The following is a 25551-nucleotide window of genomic DNA, read 5'->3' as shown; positions in this document are numbered from 1 at the left end:
GTTCCATACAAACCGAAGGGTTCCTGAGGGAAGTGCGACTTGGGATTCAAACATTCGCCTGGCGACGCTGGCTCAAGTCACATCCGGAATGGTGGGTACGGCAAGGACTCCCCATGAAGGGACAACAATTGCTGCTCCCTACACTCAAGCTACGCAGAACTGTATTCACCTGGTGTCACGACCTACCGTGCGCTGGACATCTAGGAGGCACAAAAACCCTGGAGAAGATAATGCGTCAGTTCTGGTGGCCAACCATCCACCTGGACGTGTTAACGTGGGTACGTGAGTGCATCAAATGTTCCCAAGCTAAGACGGATCACCGACAGGCACAAGGTCTACTGCAGCTCATGCCCACACCCACCATACCCTGGGAACGGATTACGGTGGATTTTATAGTAGGGTTGCCAAGGGATAAAGGAAACACCGCTATCATAGTAGTAGTAGACTATTTGACCAAAATGGGACATTTCATCGCATGGAAACAAGCACCAACCGCCAACCAACTGGCAAAACTCTTGTTAGTCCACATAATACGACTCCACGGCCTTCCCAAAGATGTGGTCTCCGACAGAGGGGCCCAGTTTACCGCAAGCTTCTGGAAAACGTGGTGTGCGGAGCTTCAAATGACAACATCTCTTTCTACTAGCTTCCACCCACAAACGGACGGCCAAACAGAAAGACTCAACCAGACGCTAAAACAGTTCCTTCGGTGTTATGTTGAAACAAATACTGAAGAATGGGTGGACTGGTTATGGGCGGCCGAGGTTGCATATAATAGTGCCCGTCATTCTTCCACTTTATACTCTCCATTTTATAGCAATTATGGGTTTCATCCCAGATTCAACCCATTGGTTCTTCCAATTCTTATACTCGCCTACCAGAGATACACACAAGGCTGCAGCAGATGCGCAGAAAGCTTCTATCACTACATGACAATTTGACGAAAGCCAAAGAAAGATACAAGGTACAGGCCGATAAACGGCGTAGACCCGCTCCTACGTATTTGAGAGGAGATAGAGTCTGGTTGTCCACAAAACATATTAGATTTAAGAAACACAGCGTGTTTAGCCCAAGATATATAGGCCCCTATCATGTGGTGAAACACATCAATCCAGTGGCAGTTAAGCTGAAGCACCCCTCCCATCTACGAATACACCCAGTGTTTCATGTATCCCTTCTAAAACCAGCTCAGGGTAAGACACAGAAACGTCCAGCTCCCGTGTTAGTACAGGGTGATCTCGAATATGTGATACAGAACATCTTAGACGCCAAGAGAGTGAGGGGGAAGATATGGTATTTAGTAGCTTGGAAGGGGTACGGCCCTGAAGAAAACTCTTGGGAACCGAAGGAGGCGGTGCATGCGCCCAAGTTGGTATCCCGGTTTCATCGCCAACATCCTGAGAAACCTGATAGTAGCGTGCGCTCCCGTTGAAGGGGATGTACTGTCATGATCTGGGTCCCGGCAATCGCGCTCGCTGCTGCGGCAAAACAGACGAGGCGCGGGACACCAGAAACATGCCCTGCGTGCTACGCAGCACGTAGGAAAGGCGGTTCCGGAAGCAGGAAATAAAGATCCTGCGCTCCGGACCGCGTTGCCGATTATTTCAGCTCAGCAACAGAAGAAGCAGGACGCTTCGTTTTTCGCCGCTCCCAGTGCGGTAAGGGTGTCGGAAGACACAACGTACAATTCCGCTTTCTAGTTGACTCCCCTGTTGGAGGTAACCGCACCAGGCGAGTTACATTGCAGGGGAGCGAAGGCGCACTTAGATAGGTGAAGAAGTTCTGTCTGCCACCTTTGTCTTGGCCAATCCTGAGCTTTAAGGATCATTCTTAGAGTAACCATACAGCGCGGATGTCCCTGGATAGTCCCAGTTTTCAGAGGACTGTCCCAGTGTTCGGTGCTTTTCTGAATTGTAAATGTCTGTCCCAGTTTTTGGAACCAATATCAAGTCATTCTGCAAAGCAGCACTGTAATGTAAAAGGGTGACACTGAAGTCTGAAATAATTTAAGTGATGTATCTGTTTCTTTCAGGTAGCCCAGGAGAATGTCAGATGCATGCTCCCAGAAGAGGGTACTGAGAGTGTGGGAAGGTGGTCATTGGGGTGGAGGTTTTGCCATAGCTAGTGTTATGTAAGTGTAGCCAGTTCCAAGGGGCATTCTCTTTAGATTTTAGCCCTGGGAAATCTGGAAATATAGTTTCTACGTATTGTTTTGTTTATGCTATAACCAGATACTTCAAAAATACCTTCTGCACTGCGGTGTCCAGAACCCACTCAGGATTCTCCATGATGATTCTGCAGAGTACATCTGCTTAGCTGTTTTTGACTCCTGGCAGACAAATTGCAGTTACTGACAATAAGCTGGATATGAGCTATTTCCAGGTTGCTTGAGCAAATCTCAAGAGTCCCCTGCTTGAGTACATGGTCATAACAATGTCTGTTTTTATCTGAATCCTGCCCATTGTTAGAAATGGAAGGAAAACCTTCAGGTCAGGACTAGGTGGACTGTCATGAGCGCCAATATACTGATATGATGTGGCTTTAATTTCTCAGCCCATGTTTCTTGAAAGTTTAAATTGTCTAGATAGTTTCTCCACTCTAAAAGGAGCTCATCTGTCCAGACAGCTTGAGGCGGCACTCTTTGTATCAGTTGTGCCGCCATGGACGAGAGTGATCTGCTTCCAATGAAAGATGGGAGACTGTGCTCCCAGTTTCCCTAAGTTTGATCCCACTGATCCTCCAAGCTCTGCTGGAAAGATGTCAAGAGGTGCCTGGCATTCGGGACTATCAAGATGCAAGATATCCTGAAGCCCAGATGAGAAGATATTTGCCTCCCCATGAGATTCTGACTTTTCTGAAGACGGACACTTTTAAGTCAATTGTAACACATTTCCATTAAAGGAAACACGTTTCTCATTTTCATATTGATAGTGACTCCTAAGTAATTTAGAAAGTGAATTAAAGTGGAGGTTGAACACGTGACAAAGAGTGCTTCTCCTATTTGTTTTAACATTAGTTCAAACCATTGTAAATTCATAACAATTCTAGGTTAGTCCATATTGCTCAGGAGAGATTCATCTCTTGATGAGATGTCTTCAAGACCATAAGTACGAGTTACTTACCTTCGGTAACGATGTATCTGGTAGAGACGATTCTAGCCGCAGATTCCTGCACGTAGAATTATCCCCAGGCGTGAGACTGGATCCGGAAAACTTTTAGCCTGTCCTCACTGAGCAGAGGAAACAAGGCAAGGTGCAAAGAGGCCAAACACCCCACGCCCACGTGTGGCAACAAAACCTCCGCCCAAGGCCAAGGCAAGCAAAGGAGCACCGAAGGAGAAGAGCAACCTAGAGACTCCAAGGAGAAGAGGCCTCCAAGGAGAATAGACAGATCAAAGGCAATCCCAGACAGGATGGCGCCGGCAGCAAGAAGCAGGCGGAAGCCTAGTAGGGGAACTCAAGGTCACCCAGGAAGAGTCCAACGCCCCGCAGGGACAAACAGTGCCCGCAAGAGGGTCCAGAAGTCAGGGACCATTACCCCCACAGGGAGAAGAGGCAGAACCGAGTGGAAGACCCACTGGAAGCAGCGGAGAAGACAGGATGACAGTCCCACTAAAGCCCCAAGAAGGCACAACGGTGCAGAAAGAAGAAGAGGGCGGCACTGGCAAGCTCCGCCAGCCGCCAGGGACACCATAGAATGAACACTCAAAGCAAAAAGGCGAAGAAGAAGGTTGCATCCGCAACATACTATAACCCCACGAAGAGCAGAAGCCCGCAGGCGACCACAACTCCCCAGCACATACCAGGGCTATTTAACAGCCAACCCTGCCCTACATGGGGCATGTCATATCCCATGACCTGGGAACCTCTTAGGAAGAAACTTCCGCAGCAGAGGACAACAAAAAAGAGATCTGCGGCAAAAAACCCCGCAGGAGGCCAATCAAGCAGCCATGGGGGGAAAACGCAGAAGGCCCAATCTCAGGCCCAGCATGGTGGGAAAAACCCAAAAGAAAAACACACAGTCAAAAAGGGCTGGCCAGCAGCCAACAGAACCACAACCTCAGCCAGACAACCAGGGCGACCAGCCCCAACAGAAGAAGAGCTCCAAGAACCAGAGCAACACGCAGGTCACTGAGGAGGAGAAGAAGGAGGGGGGGGAGGAGGAGGAGGAGGACGAAGCCCGGCCAAGAACCTCTGGATGGCTGAGTCCGCAGGGGCATGGAACAAAAGAGCACCATCGAAGGGAAGGTCCACCAGCCATTCTCGAACATTCTCCGGGAACACACTGTCCCGGAGCCAGGCATGGTGACGAAGGGCCACCAAAGAAGCCATGGCACGACCCAGCACCTCCGAGATGTCCAGAGCGGAGCAAAGGATAAACGCCGACAGCTCCCAACCATCCAAGACATGGTGCCTCAAATCAACACAGGCACTCTCCGGAGAAGCGGCAGACATAAGGGACTCCACCAAGTCCCACAAGCAAGAAGTGGCCCTAGTCAAAACACACAGCGTGTTAAGAACCCGCAGAGCTGCACTGGTTGAGGCAAACATATTGCGCCCCCAGGAGTCCAGCCAACGGGCCTCCCGTGACGGGGGAGACAACAGCAGCGGCAAAGCAGGAAAGGCAGACTGCAAAAGGGGGCCACTAGTCGAAGGGTGAAGAGAAAGGCACACCAGATCACATGGTGCCAGATGGTGGAGGTGCAGAAGGTGCTGGGGCACCGGGTCCCCCGTGGCGGTGGGACGGCCCCAAGTCCCGAAGAGAGAAGAGTGGAGTGAACCCTCGAAGGGAAGCAACAGTTCCCTACCACCAGAGAACCTCCAGAAGATGATCTGTGGGGAAATGGGTAGCAGGATCACCCATCCGCCAAATTCCCACCGCCGTGGAAACAGCTCGAGCGAAAGCCGCACCCACCTCCGTAGGGCCCCGTGGAGTTGAAAGCAGCTCCTCGTGAGGCGACGGCTGCAAGGTAAGGCGGCCATCCCCCAAGCCAACTGGAGGAAGGAAGGGCCAAGGCTGAAAGGAAGGAAGGGGGACTGAAGAGTGGGGGACTTGCGGCTCCTCCGGCGAAGACCGCGGTCGAGGGGACGGCGAGGAGCCGCCTTTAGATGACGTCGGGGAAAATGCCACGACACGGCGGCCCGTCTCCGGCGAGGATGACACCAGCAACCGCCGAACCTCTGGAGAAGAGGAGGCGACCGAAGACAAATTAACGACGCGATGTCAGCCCAGCGCCGAAGAGTCCGCAACCTGAGGCAGGACACCGCCAAAGACCGGCACCAGAGGAGACACCGGGGCGGCCTCCGACACAGCACCCGGCGCAGGAGACCGGAGCTAAACCGGAGCCGGGGTGGCAAAGGGGCGGCACCGGAACGGCGCCGACCCGACCTCCGACGAGGCAGCCAGTTGCACGGAGGGACGAGAACGGCTCGGAGAGGGACGAGGAGACCCCCGCCAGCCGCGACTTGTGACAGGTCGAGACGGGCCATCCGCCGACCCCTGTGGCACCGCCAGGGCCAGCAGCTGCCGGCGCTGTAGCGGCGTCACCTGGGCCCCGGACAAGGCTGCCGCCGTTCCCGAGAGGGGCTCGGGCGAGAAGGGCCCTCCGCGGACCCCTGCGGCGCCGCCAGAGCCAGCAACCGCCAGGGCCAGCAGCCGCCGGCACCAATGCGGCGTCACCTCGGCCCCGGACAAGGCCGCCGCCTGTCCCGAGGACCGAGAGGAGCTCGGGGGTGCGACCCGAGCCCCGGAGACCTCCAGCGACACCACAGGGACTCCCGTGGGAGTGTGCGGCGAAGCAGAGGCGCCGTGGTCCGAAGGAGGGACCCCCGAAGTGCCGCACCCCGACGGCACCACATCCTCTGAGCCTGGAACCGAACCAGTCGTCGCCGGGGTCAGAGCCGCCGGCGATGCAGCGGAGGGCCCCACACACTACAAGGGATCCGCCGACGTCCCAGGAGGGGAAGGAGGAGGAGGAGAAGCCAGCGAGGCCTGCAAAGCCGCCACTTATGTCTCCATCTGGGCTCTGGTCGCCCCCACGACGGGAAACGGCGGATAAGGGGACGACCAGCGGGGCCGCACCACCTGCGGAGAGCCCATGCCCCCTTCAGGCCGGAACCCGACCCTCGGGGACAAACTGCGACACTTACCAAGAGGAGAGCGGCGCAGTTGCGACCTGGGAGAAGACCGGAGTCGCCGAGGAAAGCCGCGGGTCCGAGAACCTTCATCAGGGGATGGGCGGGGTGTCGACGCCGACCTGGACACCCGAGCTGAAAGACGTTTCATCCGGCGCTCCCGCCGGGACTTCGGCTTCATCTGCCAACACGCCTCACAATCAGTGGAGTCGTGGTGCTCCCCCAAACACCACATACAGATGGGGTGAGAATCCGTCGCCGACATGAGGCGGCTACACGACGAACAAGTTTTAAAGCCCGAAGGCATTCGCTCACTGTTCCCACACATGCAGCAAGAGCAGAAGGGCAAATTGCGAGGCTCATTAATATTAATGAGCCTCTCGCAATTTGCGAGCCCATTGGGAATGACAGCCCTCCCAGGGATGGTGGCCGGCTGGGCTCAGCAGACCACCATGTCTGGGAGTGCTTTTTAATAAAGCAGCTTAAAGGAAAACGGGAAGCATTTAAAAAAGAAAAATTTAACTTTTCAGTTTCATTTTCTTAAGCGCAGGCAGTGGTCTGTGGGACCACTGCCTGCTCTTAAAAAATTGTTTCCAACATACTCACAAAGGGGAAGGGTCCCCTGCGGACCCCTTCCCCTTTGCGAGTGGTTTACCACCTACTTGAAGTAGGTGGTAAACTGCAAGTGTTTTGCAACTGCAAATGCCCCTTCCTAATAGCGAGAGTCGCAAATGCTATTTTGCGAGTCAGGGACTCGCAAAATAGCATTTGTACATGCTATTACCTTCTTTTGCGTCCGCAAACTGGAGGTTCTCCCGTTCGCGGCCGCAAAAAAGGTTCGTACATCTGGGCCCAGGTGAGTCCTGTGGCGTTAAGTTTGAAGTTGCCTCACATGTGAGATGCTCATTATGTCTTTCATTTATTCAAGCTGACACCTTATCTTGCTGATAAATATTATTGGCCTGAATCTGACTTCCGTCAGTGATGGTATTTGGGCACCCGAAATCCAAGGATCAAAAAATATGTAATTGTCAGAGGTTTCAAGGCTCTCTTCAATGTCTGGTGCGATGGAAAGATCATCCTTCTATTCAGCATGCTTAGAAAGATTTTCTTCAATTCATGTTCCTTTTTTAGTTCGTAGACTTTTTTAAAGGCACCCCAATAAGCCCAGAGCATCAGAGGGGCGCGTGCAGTTACTTGTGTGGTGAGAGCTTATCAGAGAACATACACAAACTAGAGAAGACACAGCATCCCTCGTACTTCTAGGCAGCATGCTGCTGGTTGCTGTGCTCAGCGCATGGATAAACGTCCTTAGTGCCTAGATCACACTGTCGCTTCTGTACTTACAGCCACCCAGAGGTGTATTCTGAAAGTCACGTTGAGCATCAGGCATGAAGGGCAGCGTGCAGAAAGTGAAAGACGGGGCTCGAAAAAAGAAGTCAAACTGGGAATCTCTGTGTATCAAACCGTGGAGATGAGATTCAGGAAAGGAGTGTTGACAACCCTTATAAACTGCCCTTTCCAAGATGGTGGTCTGTCCAAAGAATGCTATCAGAGGTTACCACCCCAAGATGACGTACATACATTTTCTATTACATCAGTTCCTGTATGAATCATTTCTAAGAATTTATTTCCAAGTGATGCATGCATCACAACACATTTGTCTCTTGTTTCCTGTTGTATTCTTCACTCCCTGGCTACTATTTTTGTCCCTGATTTCTTTCCATAGCAGTTGGAACTTCTACTGTATTTACTTCTGGATAACCTTATTTGACTCATTCCCTGATGCCAGGAAGAGTTTGGTGCCTTGTTATTAAATTTAGCCCTAATCTGTATCTTCAATCAAGAGGTACTAAGTTGCCAAGAAGGTTTTTTGTACCCCTATTGGTATTTTTTCCTTCCTAATGGGCACCCTCGTAAGGAGGCACCTGTAGGAAGCTGGCTCTGTATATACTATACCAAAGTGAGGTATAGTGTGCACAGAGTTCAGTGGATTCCCAAAGGTAGGCAAAGGTAAAGTTAGTTAGCACCCCACTCTCTATTTTTGGTACTGTGGTCGAGCAGTAAGGCAGTATCAGAGGACAGTGTTAAGTATTTGTTGCACACACTCAGTGACCAAATTAATTCACACACTCAAAGACTGAACTTCAGACCAATTATTTTGGTATAAAAATATTCTTTTAGTTATTTTATTTCTTAGAACCAAGCAAGCCTGACACAGGTAAGTTGATAAATACTTTGCAGTAAATATACAGTTTGAAAGGCAATTGTAAATGTACTTTGAAATGGTTACAGTTTGGATTACTGGTAATGCAATACTGTGGAATGCTGTACATATACTTTGTATCGATTTTGCAATAAGAATTACAGGTAAGTTACTTTTATGTTACTTTTGAAATTCCTTTTGAGATTACTTTTTTTACTCAGTGTGATATGCCTAGATATTACACTGGGTCATTTCCTAGAGAAAAGGTAAGTAAAGTCAGTTTTGCACATTTGTTATTTTTTAGGTTTCCATACCAATCAACTCCACACTTAAAACTAATTTTTCGGAGAGAAATTAAGTAAACGGTTACCAGTTAAGTAATCGATCTTTGGAGTTGAGCTTCTGGGGTTAGAACAAGGGTTCCCCCAGGGTCAAGGATGCACTCTCGTTACACCCTCAGCGGCACTAGGGTGGCCGGGTGCAAAGTGCTGGGGCCCAATGTTATCCCAAGGGGATAGGGGGCCTCCGGTTGGTGGCTACTGGCAAGCAGGCCACTGGGTTGTGGGAGCAAAGCTCCTGGACTTTAGATCAGGGCAAATGAGGAAACAAATTAGCACCCTCAGCAGCACTAGGGCAGCCGAGTGCAGGATGCTGTTTTGACGTCAGGCTCCCTGTTGGTTTCAATGGGGAACCTCCGGTTTGCAAAGGCACTGCAGGCTCAGGAACAAAGGTCTTCTGGGTGCAACCATCACTTTGAGAGGTAAGTTGGGAAGTTAGGGGTTGGCTAGGCACCGTCGGTTTGGGCACACAAGGCCGTGAGGCGTCGGGTGCAGGGGTGCCTTTTGGGGTCGGATGTTCTTACCAGCTCCTGGTCGCGGTTGGGGGAACCTTCTGGTTTTATGCTGCAGGCGTCGGCTGGAGGCTTGGAGCAGGTCAGAGGTCGCCGGATCTCGGGTCGGGATCGCGGAGGTGACCTCCTCGTGGTGTTTGCTCACTCGAGCTGGGGACGTGGACGGTGGGTGCAGAGTGGGGCGGATCCGCTGTGTCCGGCCGGAGCCAGAGGTTGCAGATGAACAAATCCGGTGTTCACAGGAGACAGAGTCTTTGTAGTTGAAGGCAGGCACGTCTTCTGGAGATTTTGAGGTTTCTGGCTGCAGGACACACCGGGATTTCGCAGGAGCAGGTTTGAGGGGGAGACAGGCCGGTAGGGCTCGGGCCAAGTCAGTGGGTGTCTTCCTCTTGTTTGCTGCTGCACTGCTGTTCTGTTCTTCTTCTTCTTGCAGGTTCTTCTTTGAGGTAGCAAGGTTCAGGGGTGCCCCTAAATACTAGATTTAGAGGCGTTACAGGTAGGTAAAAAGCAGGGACCAATGGGTCCCTTCCCTGGGGTGGGTACACCTCCTATGATGCCACCCTCCAGTGGGAGGGGGCATGTGCCTGTCCCTGGTTGGCTGAGTCCCCCCATCTTCAAGATGGCGTGGACCTAGAGTTGTGCTTCACCTCGCCTTCCCCACCTGAGGGTTAGAGTTGGCAGAGGTGGGCACACCTCTCTTCCTCACTTGTTTTTCCCGCCGGTTCTCCCGCCCAAAATGGGGGGTAAGAGCCAGTTGCTGAGCGCAGCAAGTGGCCTGGTGAAGCACACAAAGGCGGCAAGTCTGTGAAGCTTCCCCTTCATGAAACCTGTCCATCCTGGGGGAGGAGGCTTGGCCAGGATGTGCATTGTTTCAGGCCCCAGAGAGTAGCAGGCTCTCGGCCCAGGGGTCCAGAAACATGTCTGGGGGTGGCAGCTGAAAGCAGCCACTCAGCCTGGACACTAGAGGTAGGTTAGTTTTCAGGGGGCATCGTCAAGATGCCCTCTGTGTGCATTTTTCTTTAAATCCCATACTGGCATCAAACTCCCAGCACCATATACTCTTAATGGCAGCACTGCACTTACAATGTCTAAGAATGGACTTAGGCACTGTAGGGGTACAGGGCTCATGCACCAGTACCCTCACCACTGGTATAGTACACCCAGCTAGAGGGGTGACTGACCTATGCCAGGGCAGTGGGTTGTAGGCATGGAACACAGAGATGTGTGCCATGTCGATTCTTCACTTTGTTCTGCACCAAAACACTCAGCCTGCAAAGGCAGTGTGTGAGTGTAATGGTACAAGACCTCTAAGGGTGGCGCAATAAGTGCTGCAGCTCTTAGAAGCCTTCTCTGGTCACAGTGCCCTGGGTACCCGTGGTACCATTTACCAGGGGTTGACCTGTGGCCAGAGATGCCAATTGGGTGTAGGCTTCAATGCAGTTTTAGGGAAAGAACATAGGCCCTGGGTACCTGATTAGCAGGAGCCCAGGGCACACTCAGTCAAACTACATCAGCAATTCAGCAAAAAGTGGGAGCAACCATGAGGAAAGAGGGCACTTTCTCACAGAACCTAACAACTTTCACATGTACTATTCATTGCAAGTTTGTAGCACATGGTTCCTTTAAGGTGTTGCCCTTCCTCAGGCTATCAGGAAGAGGATTCCTCAGACCTTCTCAATGTCAAGTCCTTGAGAGCTTAGGAAGGCTACCATTCTTTCTTGACCCATTTGGAGGACCCAGCAAGTCACAGTTTTCAACCTCCCTTCAAATTCACCCGGAATATTAATCTAGTTGTTAGCCTCAATCCATTGTATCTTTGGCACAATTATAATACCTTTGACTAGGTGACAGCTTCGTTACCTAGTCAGAGTAGACCTGCTTGGTCACAGAAATACCTCTGCGATCAGGTTGTATTGTGCCATACAACTGTTGTCAACTGTGGCTTAATCTGTTTTTATTAAGCATGACCAAGGCGAGGAGTTGTCTTGGTAATAAAGGATCCCATGATTAGTGTCATTTAATACACACCCCTTGATTAGCATCTCTGTTGAAGTACTAATCATTACTTGGATGTGTGGCTGATTTTTAGTTTGGAAGACAATGGCCATCCCTTAAACCTAGATGGACAGGGGTCTAACAGGGGTCTAACAGCCTTAGCCTGATTCATGGCGCACAAATGAATATACTTAAGAGTCCAACTTCCCAAGGGTAATGCGGGTGGTTTTTTCATGGACAGCAGATCTAGGTTGCTGTGGGATAATAGCCAACAGTGAGGTATATTACATTAAGTATCAATAATAAATGAAGCACAGCTCAATTATATACCATGAATCTGAATGTAATAAAGCATTTCCAATTAATGCAGGATATATGAACTAGAATGGTTCCTTCATACCTGTTTAAGGATAATTGCTTGCTTGTAGAACATTTGAGCAGTTTTGGTAGCCTGTTGTATTTTGGCAGGAATAACAAATCCAAGAGCTGAAAGCTGACGGACCTCACGCAGAAGAGTAACTAAGCGATCAGAGTAATGTATTTTCAAAGCTCCATCAGAATGGTCCAACTCCATGACGTTGCTACTAGCTTGTATGCTAAAATGACAAACAAATATAAAAAAATTAACTTTTAGCAATATTGTGGGACCACAATCCTAACATTAGCTTAATTTAATGGGATATGTTAGTGTCATAAGAGATCCAAAATAAAATTGGATTGACAGGTGGGTTTTTTCAAACAGTTACTCTGTCAGGGCGAAAACTATGATACTGTATTGCTTCTGTTAAGGCATACACCCATTTGTACAAGGCCCTACTATTCCTTGTAAAATACAGTCATCATTAAGATGTCTTTTGTAAGTCTGATTCAAGTGGAAAGAGGGACTTCAGCATGAATCGTAATTACAAGTTTTGCGGGAACACAGCACCAAGTGTTCTGTTCCCCAAGCATTTATCACCAAGAAAAACCTGGCAAAATATGTTTTCGGAAAGGAGGAAAACCAAAGGGAATCAATATGCAAACACCAATCCTGCAGTTACTACCCATTCCAGAGTGCAAAACTAAGAGTACTGTAGTCATTTCTCATTCTAGAACCAAGTGGCATTGGCAATTCTAGTGTAGCATTATCAATACTAATGTGGCATTACAGATGTGAAGTTCCCACACAACTTGCCAATGTGCCTTATGCAAGTCATGCTAGCCTAGTTTGGTCAGATCATACTGAAAAACTGAAGCTGTCCTTCGAGATATTTATGTTGAAGAGGGTAAAAGTAGAATAAGATCACATTTACTTCTACTTCAAGTCCCTAGCTTTTCTCCTACTGCCAATTGGTGGGTGCTCAGCTACCTAGTAACAGGACTTAAAGTTGCCCCTCAAAACTGAAAATAACCAAATCACTGAGCCGTCGGTACCAATCATGCAAATGCATGCAGGGTGGGGCAACACACCTTCCCATGCAAGGGCGCTTACCCTTTCCAGTCCCCTCCCATGATAAGAATATATTGTGTAATTGTTTCACTGATGGTAGGTGGATAGGTGAAATATGTGTATATGAGTGGCCCAACAAAACAGAAAAAAATGCTTTATCCTACATCCTTCCTCTTTTCTATTCTCAAAGTGTGAGTATATTATACAGAAACCGTTTGGTATAGGAATGTTTATTTGTACAAAAAATAGGTAAAAACACAGATAAGCTATTTGCCAGATAAACTATTTAGATAGCCTATATTCAGGAGCTAAGCCTAAATTTCAAATGTTAGACAGAGTATAGGTATTTAGACATGCCAACGAAAGTTAGCTCATTATTGTCCAGTCCAAAAATCCTTTAAAAAACCTGTGCAAAAAAACATAGGTAAGCGTCAATTTAAACAGGGCCCTGCAGGAGGGGCAAATTTTCAAGTAATATACGGATGCCCGCCACTTACTGCAAAGACAGTTAATAGGTAAAATTAAAATTCGAAAGTTTTATGAATAACAATCTCGTCTCAATTGGCTCTATCTGATCCAAGAACTGCTCAAACACGGTTACATTTTCAAAATCAAGGATCCTCTGAGTCAGGGAGCAAAGGTTTGGATCTAATTACCATCTTCCCTGTATGTAGAGCCAATATCTAGTTTTGAAAGTAGCAGTAATTTTCTTAGACATGGGCCCAGGGTTATCCCATACATTGTGAAGATCAAGCTCAAGGAACCAGGACTTGATCTGAGCAAACTATGCTAATTTGCATGCTTTATCCATTTCCCTCAGTTTTGCAAAGACTTTCTTCTAGGGGCCTAGAGATTTGTTAGACCACAATCTGACCCAGTGAAACAAGTGCCTGAAATTTGCTATCTCAGCAACATTTGTAAGTCCCAATTCCATATGCAACAGGATCAGTGGACCACTTTGGGTTAAGGTGAATTAAGAAGTACTATCAAGAATCTGTTTTCTACACCAACAAGGTTGGTTAAATTACCATAGCCGCAAATCTCCACCCCGTACCAAGCCGGCCCTAGCACTTTAGCACAAAATATTTCAAGTGTGAATGATACCGGGTGATAAATTGAAGATTTTCGCAGGTTAGGGAGTGAGGAGGCTCTGTGCTTAAGTGCCAATTGGCTTCCAAATATCTGTGGTGCTCCAGACAAAGTATTTGCTAAGCATACCCCTAGGTAATCAAACTCCTTTACAACGTATGAGGGGATGATTCCCAATTTTAACTTACCTGCAAAAGTGGGTGGAATGTCATAAATTTGTTTTCGCGGCATTACTTTCCAATCCACATTGAATACAAAATATTGAGAATCTGCAATGTTTGAAGGCCTATAGGAATTTTAGAGATAGGTAGGGTGTCATCTGCAAAAAGAAGAGCAGGGATTTCTGCCAAGCCAGTTTGAGAGGAATCACTGTCACAATTATATAGCCCTTCATTATCTCTTTATTTATAGCATGAACAATTTTGGGGCTCACACACAGCCATGATGAACCCTTCTCCTGATGTCGATCCACTCTGTCAGTTCATCCTTTCTCTCCCATTTGACACAAGCATAATTATAATTTGATCTAATACATTCTCCGGCAACCCCATACTCCGTAATACCTCCTAGAGCTTGTTACATGGGACCAAATGGAAGGTTGGCCTTAGGCCCACAAATGCTACATATGAGTGATTGTGATTCAATAAAACACTTTTCCGCAGCAATTAAATAAAAAAGCTGATCAATGGTGCCAGTGTGTTCGTAACCCCACCCATAAATGGAATAAGACATGTGAATCGTCTATCCACTCATGTATGCTGGCCAGTAATTCACTACTAAATATTTTTTGTTTATTGTCAAATAAACTAATTGGCCTGAAGTTCCCTGGAATGTCTCTGCTTCCTTTTGAAAAAATCTGAATAATCTCAATCCCTCTCCTGGTCTCAGTAATATTTGTACCTGCTATGATTTCACTGGAAAGATCATTTAAATATATGTCCAAGAACAAAAAAGGTCCCCTGGGATCCTGTACATGCCAGGGGCTTTTCCAGCTATCACAGATTCTATAACTGCCAAAGTTTTTCTAGTGTGAAGGAGATCGGAGACCATGGATCAGCAGCAGAGTGGAAGTTTTTTTCCATCCAAATCCTCCGTGGAGTTATCTGTTCCAGCTAGAACACAGTAGAGGTCTGAGAAGTGATCAAGCCAAGTCTGGGGTTGGATACTAAATTCCTCCTCCCTGGTTATTTTCAGTCTACCATATATTAAACATGCGAAAAAGATCTAGAAACCTAGGTTTGCAGAGCGATAAGTTAACCAGATCCTGCCAACATGATTCCTCCCACCTTTTCTTGCTAGCAATCTGTGCTAGCTTACATTCTTTCCTGCATTCCATTATCTCAGCCCTATTGCTGCTTTTTATTGCTAAAAGTAATTCTTATTTTGCCTTAATGCAGCTACTGTCAAACCAAGCTGTATCTTTTTGTTTTAAGAGCTGGGGGAAGCTCGAAACTAGTTGACTATATGCTAGGTACACCTACCCCATTATAGTTAGGGCCTTTAGCATATTACCCCGTTTTTAATCTTATTAGCTAGGAGCAAGAATAAAATTATTTGGCCCACTAGCTAATTATTTTAAACATTCTCCACACCCCACTCCACTACACTTTTTCCTGCACTACACATAATTTGTACTTTTAGTGCTCCTACGTAATTCGCAAGTCGCAGCACGCCTCAGTCCGTAGAGGACTGAGAGGACCCCAATGATGAAGCATGTCACCGTGGGGAAACCCTGGTGAGTGAGGGGACTCAAGAAAGAAAAAATCTTTTTCTTTCTCTCTTTTTGGTGGATCTCAGAATCTAATAGGTTTCTGACACCTCTCTCTCTCTTAGGCTAGGTTCTTTTTACCTGATAACTCAGGTTGTTTATGATATAAGTACTTGTAAGCACATCTGGTCTAGCCTCTATTGAATGCCATTTTGTGCATTACCTATTTTTAGCATAAAAAGCTGGCATAACAGGAAGACTGGTTGGAGCTACCAACAAGCGTTGTGTTGTTCATAAAAAGAGTGAGTACATTCTGATGTTCACTTAGTTCTGACCGACACTACCGTATCAAGTCAACTAGACTGAAGAGGCAAATCAAATAAAACATAATCAAATTTACCCTTGCTCCTTCATCTTTTACAAGTATGCACTGCCTGCTAATCAGAATTAGATCAACAATTACAAGCCCAGAGTCCGTAAATCAGGGTAAATGTTGCCAACTTGAGAGCTGTAACAGGCCACTTTATTAAGGGAGGGGAGAGGATGTAGCCTTGTGGCTAGAACAGTCGACGTCGAAGCTGGGGAACCGGGTTTGAGTCTCGGCTACGACGCTCAACATCTAGGGATTCTGGGCAAATCACGTAACCTCCCTGTGCCTAAGAAAAAATGAATGTGTCCTTGTGTAACAAAACTGGTGCTATGTAAAGTGTTCTGATACCAGATTTATCAGATCTAGTTTGCGCTATATAAAACTTCCCAACAAAAAAAAAAAAAGGGAGAGGATATGAGGCCTTATTTACAAGTGAGCCATCGGGTAATTGGAGATTGACTTGCTTGTTTGAATTTCACATATGGCAATAAGTTGGCCAAGCTGAATATAATTTTCTGGTGATATCCTGACAAACTGACGAGAAATTCTTACATTAATGTTCTCTAACATCTCCTCAGCCAAAGAAGAATTAGAGTATGGAAAGAAATGTTTTCTTCAAGAGGAGTTAAGAATGAGAGATCTCACTACCTCATTTTCCAATGTAGATGAGGGTCTGCTAATGTGAATGTGGATTGAATCTATTACCTTGAGAATTTAAAGTAAGATGCAGACAATGAGCACACCATCTGATCTGCTTGGTTTGGGAGATAACCCATTCAGACAATGATTGTAGTTGCAGAAACCCAGGGAACCATAAGTCTGTCACATACCTGTTCTTGAGAGAGGCATCCACAGTCTCCTATGATGATGGTTGAACTCTTGTGGGAGGAAATGCTTGAAACAGGCCAAAGTTTAGACTGTCCCTTATATGTTGGATCATATGCAATGATACAAGTACGGATTTTGGAAAGTTTGCCCTAAATCAGACAATCGAGCACAGACCTCACAGACTGTGAGCGTGTTTCAACTCAAGTTCTGTGCACTTTTTTTCCTGCTAGACCCGTTTTTTTCCACATCAGATAAATGTGAAACAGCTACCAATGTGCTCCAGCACAATGATGACAGAGCAGGCATATATGGGAACTAGTGTGGGATAAGTCAAATGCAAAGAGTTATTAAGGAAAGAGTAGAGATGAACCCAGCAGGATTGGACGGGCGATTCAACGCCGCCGCATCGATCGCCGACGCATCCCGGATTTCCACGCATAGTGCCTGTGGGGCAAGTTTTCCTGCCGCGGACCAGAACTGTCTCGGAATCGACGACACTTCCCCCTACAGACCGGATTCAACACCATCACTTCTCATGCGTGCACAGAAACGCAACGCCTCCACCTGGTCTCATGAATGAAGCATCTTAGTTTTTCAACGCTTCCCATCTCTGCGGCTGTTTGGCCTTGTGAATTTTGCCGCAACTACAGGTACTTTGAGAGAAATCACGCATCCATAGTTTTCTATGGACCAAGTTGTTTGAAACCTTTTTAAAGTCATATTCTTATTACATGTATGTTGGATTTTTGTTGTTTTGGTCTTGTTCAGTTTAGATAAAGGTACCTTATTTTTCTAAACTGGTGTGGTGTCCATTTGTGGTGTTATCACTGTATTACTGAGTGTTTTGAGTACAAATACTTTACGCATTGCCTTTGGGATAAGTCTGTCTGCTCGTGCCAAGCTACCCAGGGGTTATCTAAAGTGTGTATCCCCCTTACCCTGACTAGAAGCAAGGGTCCCTATTTGGACCAAGGTACCTACCTCCGCCAACAAGAGACCCCCATTTCCAACAAGGAGTATAGGAAAAACCCTGACACTAGGAGGAATGACTGTAAGAGGGTGAAATCTCCAGTAGGAAATGGATCTTGTCTCCTTGTCAGTTTCATAGTCTGAGCATTAAAGGAGGCTGGTGGAGATGGGCTGCTGGTACAGATGGTGCACTGGAGTACTGCTGTTCAGAAGTACATTAGCAAAACTGGAGTACTGCTGTTCAGAAGTACATTAGCAAAACTAATCATGATGGTAGGCCAGAGGGACGCTTGTGGTGTAACATCTTTATCACCCATGGCTGCTTTGTTGATGCATCTGTGTGAAAGAATCTGACACATGGAATCTTATTCTTCCCTGCATTTTCATGCTGCATGATCTTCAGAGCTGGCACCCTTCTCTACAACATTTGCCTGCATCGAGTGGTAGCTGGACTCCACCAAGGGGAGCAAAATTTTTGGGAGCACAATGGGCCGTGTGTAGTTGCTTTGTTGTGAAGAGGACCATCAGAATAGGATCCCTCAACTCCCAAGTATAATCCTGCAGAGTATTCACAGCAATTAGGGAATAACTCTCGGAGGCAATACACGAGAGTCACCATAGCAAGAATAACAGACAAGCTCAACACCGCAGTGAAACAACAAAGTCTGAAAAATAGAATTGCCTCACCAATGCAATGAGTAAAAACACAAGTTACTTGTCTTCGGTAACACATTATCTAGTAGCGACGAGATATAGCCGCAGATTCCTTACCTTTGAATTTCCCAGGTGTCAGACTAAATCCGGAAGATTTTTGCGTGAGCAGTATCCAGCAGTGGTGCCTCCCATTAGGAAAGTCAGAATAGGTGGACGTTCCTTTAAATATCTCGCCCCCAAACTATGGAACTCCCTTCCTGTTGATCTTCGCCGCATTCCCAACCTGTTTGCCTTTAGAAAGGCCTTGAAAACCTGGCTTTTTAATCAGTAATTCTGTTATGTTTCTGTTGTCTTTTCTCCTTTTCTCAGTAATGGGTCAGAAAGCGCCGGGACACTCCTTGGAGTAGCCGTGCGCTATATAAGTCACCCATTAACATAACATAACATATCCCTGTGTACCAGTAGGTGGCATCGATTGGCTCAGCGAGTCGGCGGCATCCGCGCCAGAAGTGACGTCTGTGCCACCTATATAGGCACCACCTCGGCACAGTGACGTCAGTTACGTTTCACAACTTTCCATGCCAGAGTGCACTGACACTAGTGTGTCCAAACTAGGGCCCTGTAAGGGTCATCTCTGACCCTAGAAACTTGTCCGCAGAGCGGGGAGGATGTGTGGGTCGGTAAGGAATCTGCGTGTAGCACTTGTCTCAACCAGATATTGAGTTACTAAATTTAAGTAACTTGTTCATCTGCTAGACATATCCAGCCACAAATTCCTTACCTTTGAATAGATACCCAAGCAATACCATGCCTGGTGGTGGGCTGAGGACAAATCTAAACTAGAAAGTACTGCAGGACCGAACGGGTGAAATGCCCATCCTTGCGGATTGGACTGTCCAGGCAGTAATGTTTGGTGAACGTGTGCAGGGATGCCCATGTTGCTGCCTGGCAGATGTGCAGGACTGGGACTCCACATGCTAATGCAGTGCTAGGAGCTTTAGCCATGGTGGAATAAGTCCATAAACCCTCATGGGTTGCTTCTTGGCCAGTATGTAGCAGATTTTAATGAAGAGAACGACCCAGCACAAAATGGTTAATTTCTGTACCGTCCGACTCTTCTTCGTTCCAACATACCCCACAAGGAGTTGGTCATCCACCCGGAACGCTTGTGTGCAGTCAAGGTAGAATGACAATGCTCTTTTTGGGTCCAGAAGGTGGAGTCGCTCCTCTTTTTTTGAGGGATGTGGAGGAGCGTAGAAAGTGGGCAAGGTGACAGATTGACCCACATGGAATGGTGTAACCACTTTCAGCAGGAAAGAGGCCCAAGTGCAAAGCACCAATTTGTCTGAAAAACAGACAGGAATGGAGGCTTTGATGATAAAGCCTCCAGCTCATTCACCCTGCGGACAGAAGTTATTGCCTTGAGAAAGGCTGTCTTGATGGTGAGCAGCCGGAAAAGACAATTATGATGAGGCTTAAAAGCAGCACACATTAAGAAAGTGAGAACCAAATTAAAGGGCCCACTGAGGCATAATAAAAGGAGAGGGGGGGGGAACATATTTACAAGACCTTTAAGAAACCTATTCACACAGTAAGGGACTTAAATAAAGAGGGTTGGTCAGGCAGCAGCAAAACGGCAGACAAAGCAGAAAGTTAACACTTGAGAGTGTGTAGAGAAGATTCCTGCTTGACAAGGGTAAGAATAAAAAGAAGGACATCAGAAAGGGAATCAGAAAGAGGGTCAATAGAATTTTCTGTGCAATATAATACAAATTTGTTCCACCTGCAGGCATATACCATTTTGGTGGAGGGATGTCCGACTGGCAGAATAACATTGCAGACTTCGGGAGGAAGGTTGAAAGCTGTCAACTGTCGTTGCTCAATCTCCACACAATGCGGCAGAGAGTTGACAGGTTCGCCTGGAGAATCCTTCCCTGCTGCTGCGATAGAAGATCCTCCTGAAGGGGCAGCCTGCTTGGAGGATCGATGCTCATGCAGGGAAGGTCGGGATATCAGACTCACTGTGTCCAGTCCAGAGCCACACAGATAACTTGGGCTTGGGCTTGGTCGTTCCTGATCTTTTTGAGAACTCTGGGCAGAAGTGGTATTGGCGGAAAAGCGTACAGGAAGCCTGAGCACCACTCGAGATAAAAAGAGTCTCCAAGCGAGAGCCGGCTTGGAAACTCCAGCACGCAAAACTGCTGACACTGTGGGTTCGGCAGAAACAAACCGATCTAACCCGAACTCTTCCCATTGCTAAAAAAGACCTAGCACCACCTCTGGATGGAGATGCCATTCGTTATCCGCTAGGCATTGACGGCTGAGTTTCTCCGCTTTGGAGTTTAGGGAACCTGCCAGATGTTTAAACACCAGGGATATGCCCTGCTGTTCCAGCCATTTCCAGAGACACAGGGTCCACAGCCCTACCCCACCCTGTTTGTTGCAGGATCACATGCAGTAAGTAGTATTATCCGTGAACATTTGTGTCAGCCTTCCCTTAATGGAGGGCAGAAAGGCTTTCAAAGCCAATAGAATCACTCGGTGCTTCAGCATTTTTATGTGGAATCCAGATTACACTAGAGACCAGAGTCCTCTGATCTCCACCTCTCCCAGATGGCCACCCCACCCCAGCAGTGATGCATCCGTCACTACTGTGAGATCTGGTTGGGGAAGGGAGAAAGTTCTGCTTCTGACCCAATCGCGGTTTATTAGCCACTATTTCAGGTCTTTTGCAGTTCTGAACCGAGATCTGGACCATGTCGGAGTGATTCCCCTGGTGCTGCACCCACCGGAACTTAAGGTCCCATTACAGCATGTGTTATTAGTAGGATGCAAGAGGCCATGAGACCAAGCAGCCTCAGAGTCATTCTCACCGAAATCCAGGATAGAGGCTGAAACCTCAATATCACAGTCTGATAACCCTCTGCTTGGGAGGATAAACCTAAAACTGCACATTGTTCAGAACAGCTCTGATGAAAGGAAGCGTCTGAGAGGGAGTTCGGTGTGCCTTCGGCATGTTGACAGTGAACCCCTGCGAATGCAGAAAGTTTGCTGTAGTCTGGCGGTAGGAGACGACAGCCTGGGGCAAGCCCACCTGCAGCAGCCAGTCATCAAGATAGGGGAAGACTTGCACCCCTGATCTGTGCAGATGATCTGCGACCACCACCATCACCTTTGGGTACCACCTAAGGGGTGCCAGTATGGCCAAAAGGGAGCACAATGAACGGAAAGTGCTCGTGGCCTACCATAAACCCCAGGTAACGCCGATGAGCAGGCAGGATGGGAATATGACAATAGACATCCTGCAAGTCCAACACAACCATCCAGTCTCTGGGTCTAGGGCAGGCAAAGCTAAGCCAGTGTAAGCACCTTGAACTACTCCTTTTTGAGGAAGAAGTTGTGGGTTCTCAGATCTGAGATAGGGCAAAACCCTTTGTTCTTTTTGGAAATAGAAAACACTGCCTACTTCCGACACTGAAACCCTCTCTATGGCTCCCTCAGCCAAGAAAGCCATGACTTCCTTGTGGAGCAAGGACAAATGATCCTCCGTCAGCCGGTTGGAAGATGGAGGCCAAGGGGGAGGGGAGGATTCGAAGGGAAGGGAGTAGCCCCTCCGAATGATCTGTAAGACCAACCTGTCCGATGTTATGGACTGCCAGTGGTGGAAATGATGCCTGATTGTGACACCAACTGGAAACGTGATCTTGTAGGGCAAGATTAGAAGGGTTTGGAGGCTGCGGCTGCAAGTAGATTGGTGGTTCTGGCAGAGCTCTGGCTTCCTGACCCACGGGGTTAGTATGAACCACGTCCTCGCCCAAGCACAGTCTGGGAAGCTTGCGATGGACAGTGGCTGGAGTATGGCTGGTGCAGCTGAAAGCCCCTTCTGTAGCCATGAAAGGGGTGTTAGGCAGAATGTGGATGACGTGGGGCAACTGAGAAGGACCAAGGACTTGGCCATAGCCAGCAAGTCCTTAAAGCACTCCAGAGCCTACTCTGCCTTGTCTTTGAAGAGATGGTTTCCATCAAAGGGCATGTCTGTGAGGGAAGCCTGGACATCCCCTGAAAAGCTGATATTCTTAGCTAGGTGTGACGTCTTAGTGCCACTGTCGTCGAAACCACTCTGCCTAGCGAGTCGGTCGTACCCAAACCACACCTAATGGTGAACTTCGATGCATCTCTCCCGTCCTCGACCGCTTGGGAGAGAATGGCCCAGGCCTCCACAGAGACCTGTGGCAGCACTTGTCAACCGTGTCACACAGTGTGTGGGACTATCAGCCCAAAAAGCATGCGGTGTTAACCGACCACAATACAAGGCTGGGTGAAGGAAATATTTTCTTTCCCAAGCTACCCAGCCTCTTGCTTTCCCTGTCCAGGGGTGCAACAGGGAATGTGCCAAGGGATTTAGAGACTTGGACCACCAAGCTCTCAGGGGTGAGGAAGTTAAGGTTCCCAGGTGCGGGCGGCAATTATCCTTTTCACAGGAGCCACTGTACTGCGCTTGGACCAGGTTCCCAGTAGGGCATCTGTCAGTGCTTCAATAAAAGAGATCAAGGGTTCAGAAGAGGAAGCTCCTGCTTGTAGCACTTTTGTCAAGATGTTCATCTTGTCTGCCACCGAAGGCAACTCGAGATCCACAACCTCAGCTGCCCTTTTCACCACCATGGAATATGATGCTTCCTCCTCCGTAGCCTCAGCAGGAGGAGAAAGCATACCAGTATCTGCAGGATGTGTCCAGACCACTGGCATCCCCAAGGTCCAGTGATCCCTCCCATTCTGCCCCCAAAGCCTAGCCCTTCAGAATAGGACTCAGGCACCGACCTAGGACATGTGGGTCCAGTTGGCGCCAGAATCGGCATCGACAGACGCCGCGTCGGCTCCGTGTTGGATTTGTGGAAGTACATAGTGGTGGCTCCACTGGTGGGTGCCAAAGAATGGGCGACTGGGCTGGCGTCGGGGGAGGCCGCTGTATCATGATCAATGTCGGTCCGGACCCAGAATCAGATCTATTGGGATCGCTCGGAGCCGAGGCCAGAGTTGTGTGCATGGAAACCGATGGGGTGCCAGCGGAGCCCGAGGGGCTGCCGAAGGGGTTGGAACGCTCAAATACACGGTGCATGGCCTCGTAAAATTCCTTTACCTGAGCGGGCGTTGATCTGGCACCCGGAAAAGCTGGGAGGGTCGGAGTCAGCCCTGGCAACGATTCCAAAGAACCATACCTCAAACGATAGATGCTCCTTCGTCGCATCAGCCGACGGGGATGTATGACGTTACAACGCGTGCTGTTACAACGCATGCTGTTACAACAAAACTGTTACAACGCAAGTGGATTTACAACGCATGCCACTACAACGCAAGTCTTTACATCGACTTGCGCTAGATGGCGTGCTAACATTAGAAAAGTGTAATTTACTATTCCAACTCCAGTCCACTTAACAGTAGGGAAGGTGTTGGGATAGCAAACTACACTATTTGTAATGTTAGCACGCCATCTAGCGCAAGTCGATGTAAAGACTTGCGTTGTAATGGCATGCGTTGTAAATCCACTTGCGTTGTAACAGTTTCGTTGTAATGGTAGTGCGTTGTAAAGGTTGTTCCCCGCCGACGGACAAGCATAAGTCAAAGCACGCTTCTACTTCTTATGCTTCTTACCCAAATGTACCGATGACATGGAATGGGAGGAAGAAGACTTGGGGCTCCTGGAGCAGTTCCGTAACCTCCCTCTCAATCGGCACTGAGACTTCTGAGGAGTCTACGATGTGGCGTCACCTGCCGGGCCTCTAGCAAGTCCAGGGACTGCTCCCTCAAAGCCTTCTGTGCCATGGCCCGGCAGTCCCAGCATGACGTGGAGTCGTGGTTGCGCTCAAGACACCACAGACACACAAGGTGTGGGTCTGTAACCGACATGATGTGATGACAGGCACCAGACGGTTTAACCCTGTCTTTCTAAAAAACATCCCTCGACAAACCAGGAGGAAATAGTCCTCAAAAAAGAATTCGACAAAACGTCGAAAAAAGTGACACAAGGGTACTAGCTCTTTCTCCTGATCAGCGCTAACTGGTGCTGAAAGAAAAGAACTGACGTCAGTGCGCCAAGTTGGCGCCTATATAGGTGACGCGGATGTCACTTCCAATGTGGACAATTCAGCGCCGAGCCAATCGACGCCACCTACCGGCGCGCAGGGCTACTGCTCACGCAAAAATCTTACAGATCCAGACTGACGCATGGGAAATTCAAAGGTAAGGAATCTAGATGTCTCTATGAGATGATAAATGTTCATCCCAGAGGGGTACTGGCTCCTAAGCATGAAACACTTCCAACTGGATTCAAGTAAACAAATGTTCAGGTACCAGGAAACAACTGTTACATAACTTTGTTTTTTCACCCTGATGAATGTTATTAACCACCACTACCTCACCTGAAAGGCTAATGGTCAAATGGAGTTGAAGGTCTTTTGGATAGAGTGTCTTGCTTCCACATAGACCACTGAACAGCTTCATTCAGTCCCTGATTTCCAAACATCTGAAGTCTCTTTTCATTCTTCTTTTACAAAATAATGTTTTATGTGCACTTTATTCCAGGTCTTCACTGCTATGCATAATTGACAACAATTCCTTGTAGACACAACAGAATAAAAAGGCCAGGCATGGCCTGGATGGCTGCTCACCCACCAGGACACGAAGAGTGAATGAGATTAGCCTGCTACAAACTGCAGCTAATACCTCTGGCATAGACTTCCCAAGCTGAATATCGGGCGAAAAGTGTATAACAGCTAAAAATATAAATAACTTTAGCAAAGACAAGAGGTGTGGCTATAATGTGCAAATACCAGGAAACAGCATTGTTGCATGCCAGTATTTGTATGCATTAGCTCATTAAAACTTTATCTACTGGCTTTATCAATCTTTGTTTGTATAATAGTGCAGTTCATTCAAACCTAAAAAGGCCACCATGCAAAAGCATCACTAAATTGGCACTCAATCTCAGTGTGTTGCAGGGATTCTGCTTATACACAGAACTATGCGTAGAACCCCAGGACCTCAGTGAGTTGTGGTGTACCAGAAACTCACCTCAGAACCCAGAACCCAGTATCCGGCTAGCATAAGTGTCCCATTCGTTATCCGAGATTTAGCTCGGCGGTCCCAATGAAAAGACAACCCAGAACACGCGACTCAGTACATACTCAGGAATGGTGGGAATCGGAAATACCTGTTCGTATATTATTCTCACATCAGTCCACAACAAGAATCAACAGAGACACGGTGAAAATAAAAAGAGTTTATTTTTATAGACCACGTGTCCTAATATGCAGTACTTTGGC

The 25551-nt window shown here is 47.8% G+C and overlaps 1 protein-coding gene across 1 annotated transcript in view; it reads right to left on the bottom strand.

The window, feature by feature from the left end:
- DYNC2H1 (dynein cytoplasmic 2 heavy chain 1) overlaps positions 1-25551 on the bottom strand; it is a 1714832-nt gene that overhangs the window by 1502467 nt on the left and 186814 nt on the right. The window contains exon 12 of the mRNA XM_085621461.1: positions 11586-11781. Coding sequence (XP_085477587.1) covers positions 11586-11781 — 196 coding nt within the window. The remainder of the gene's footprint in view (positions 1-11585; positions 11782-25551) is intronic.

The sequence above is a fragment of the Triturus cristatus genome, chromosome 8, assembly GCF_964204655.1.
Source record: "Triturus cristatus chromosome 8, aTriCri1.1, whole genome shotgun sequence".
Taxonomy (NCBI): domain Eukaryota; kingdom Metazoa; phylum Chordata; class Amphibia; order Caudata; family Salamandridae; genus Triturus; species Triturus cristatus.
This window is presented reverse-complemented; position numbering and strand designations above follow the sequence as displayed.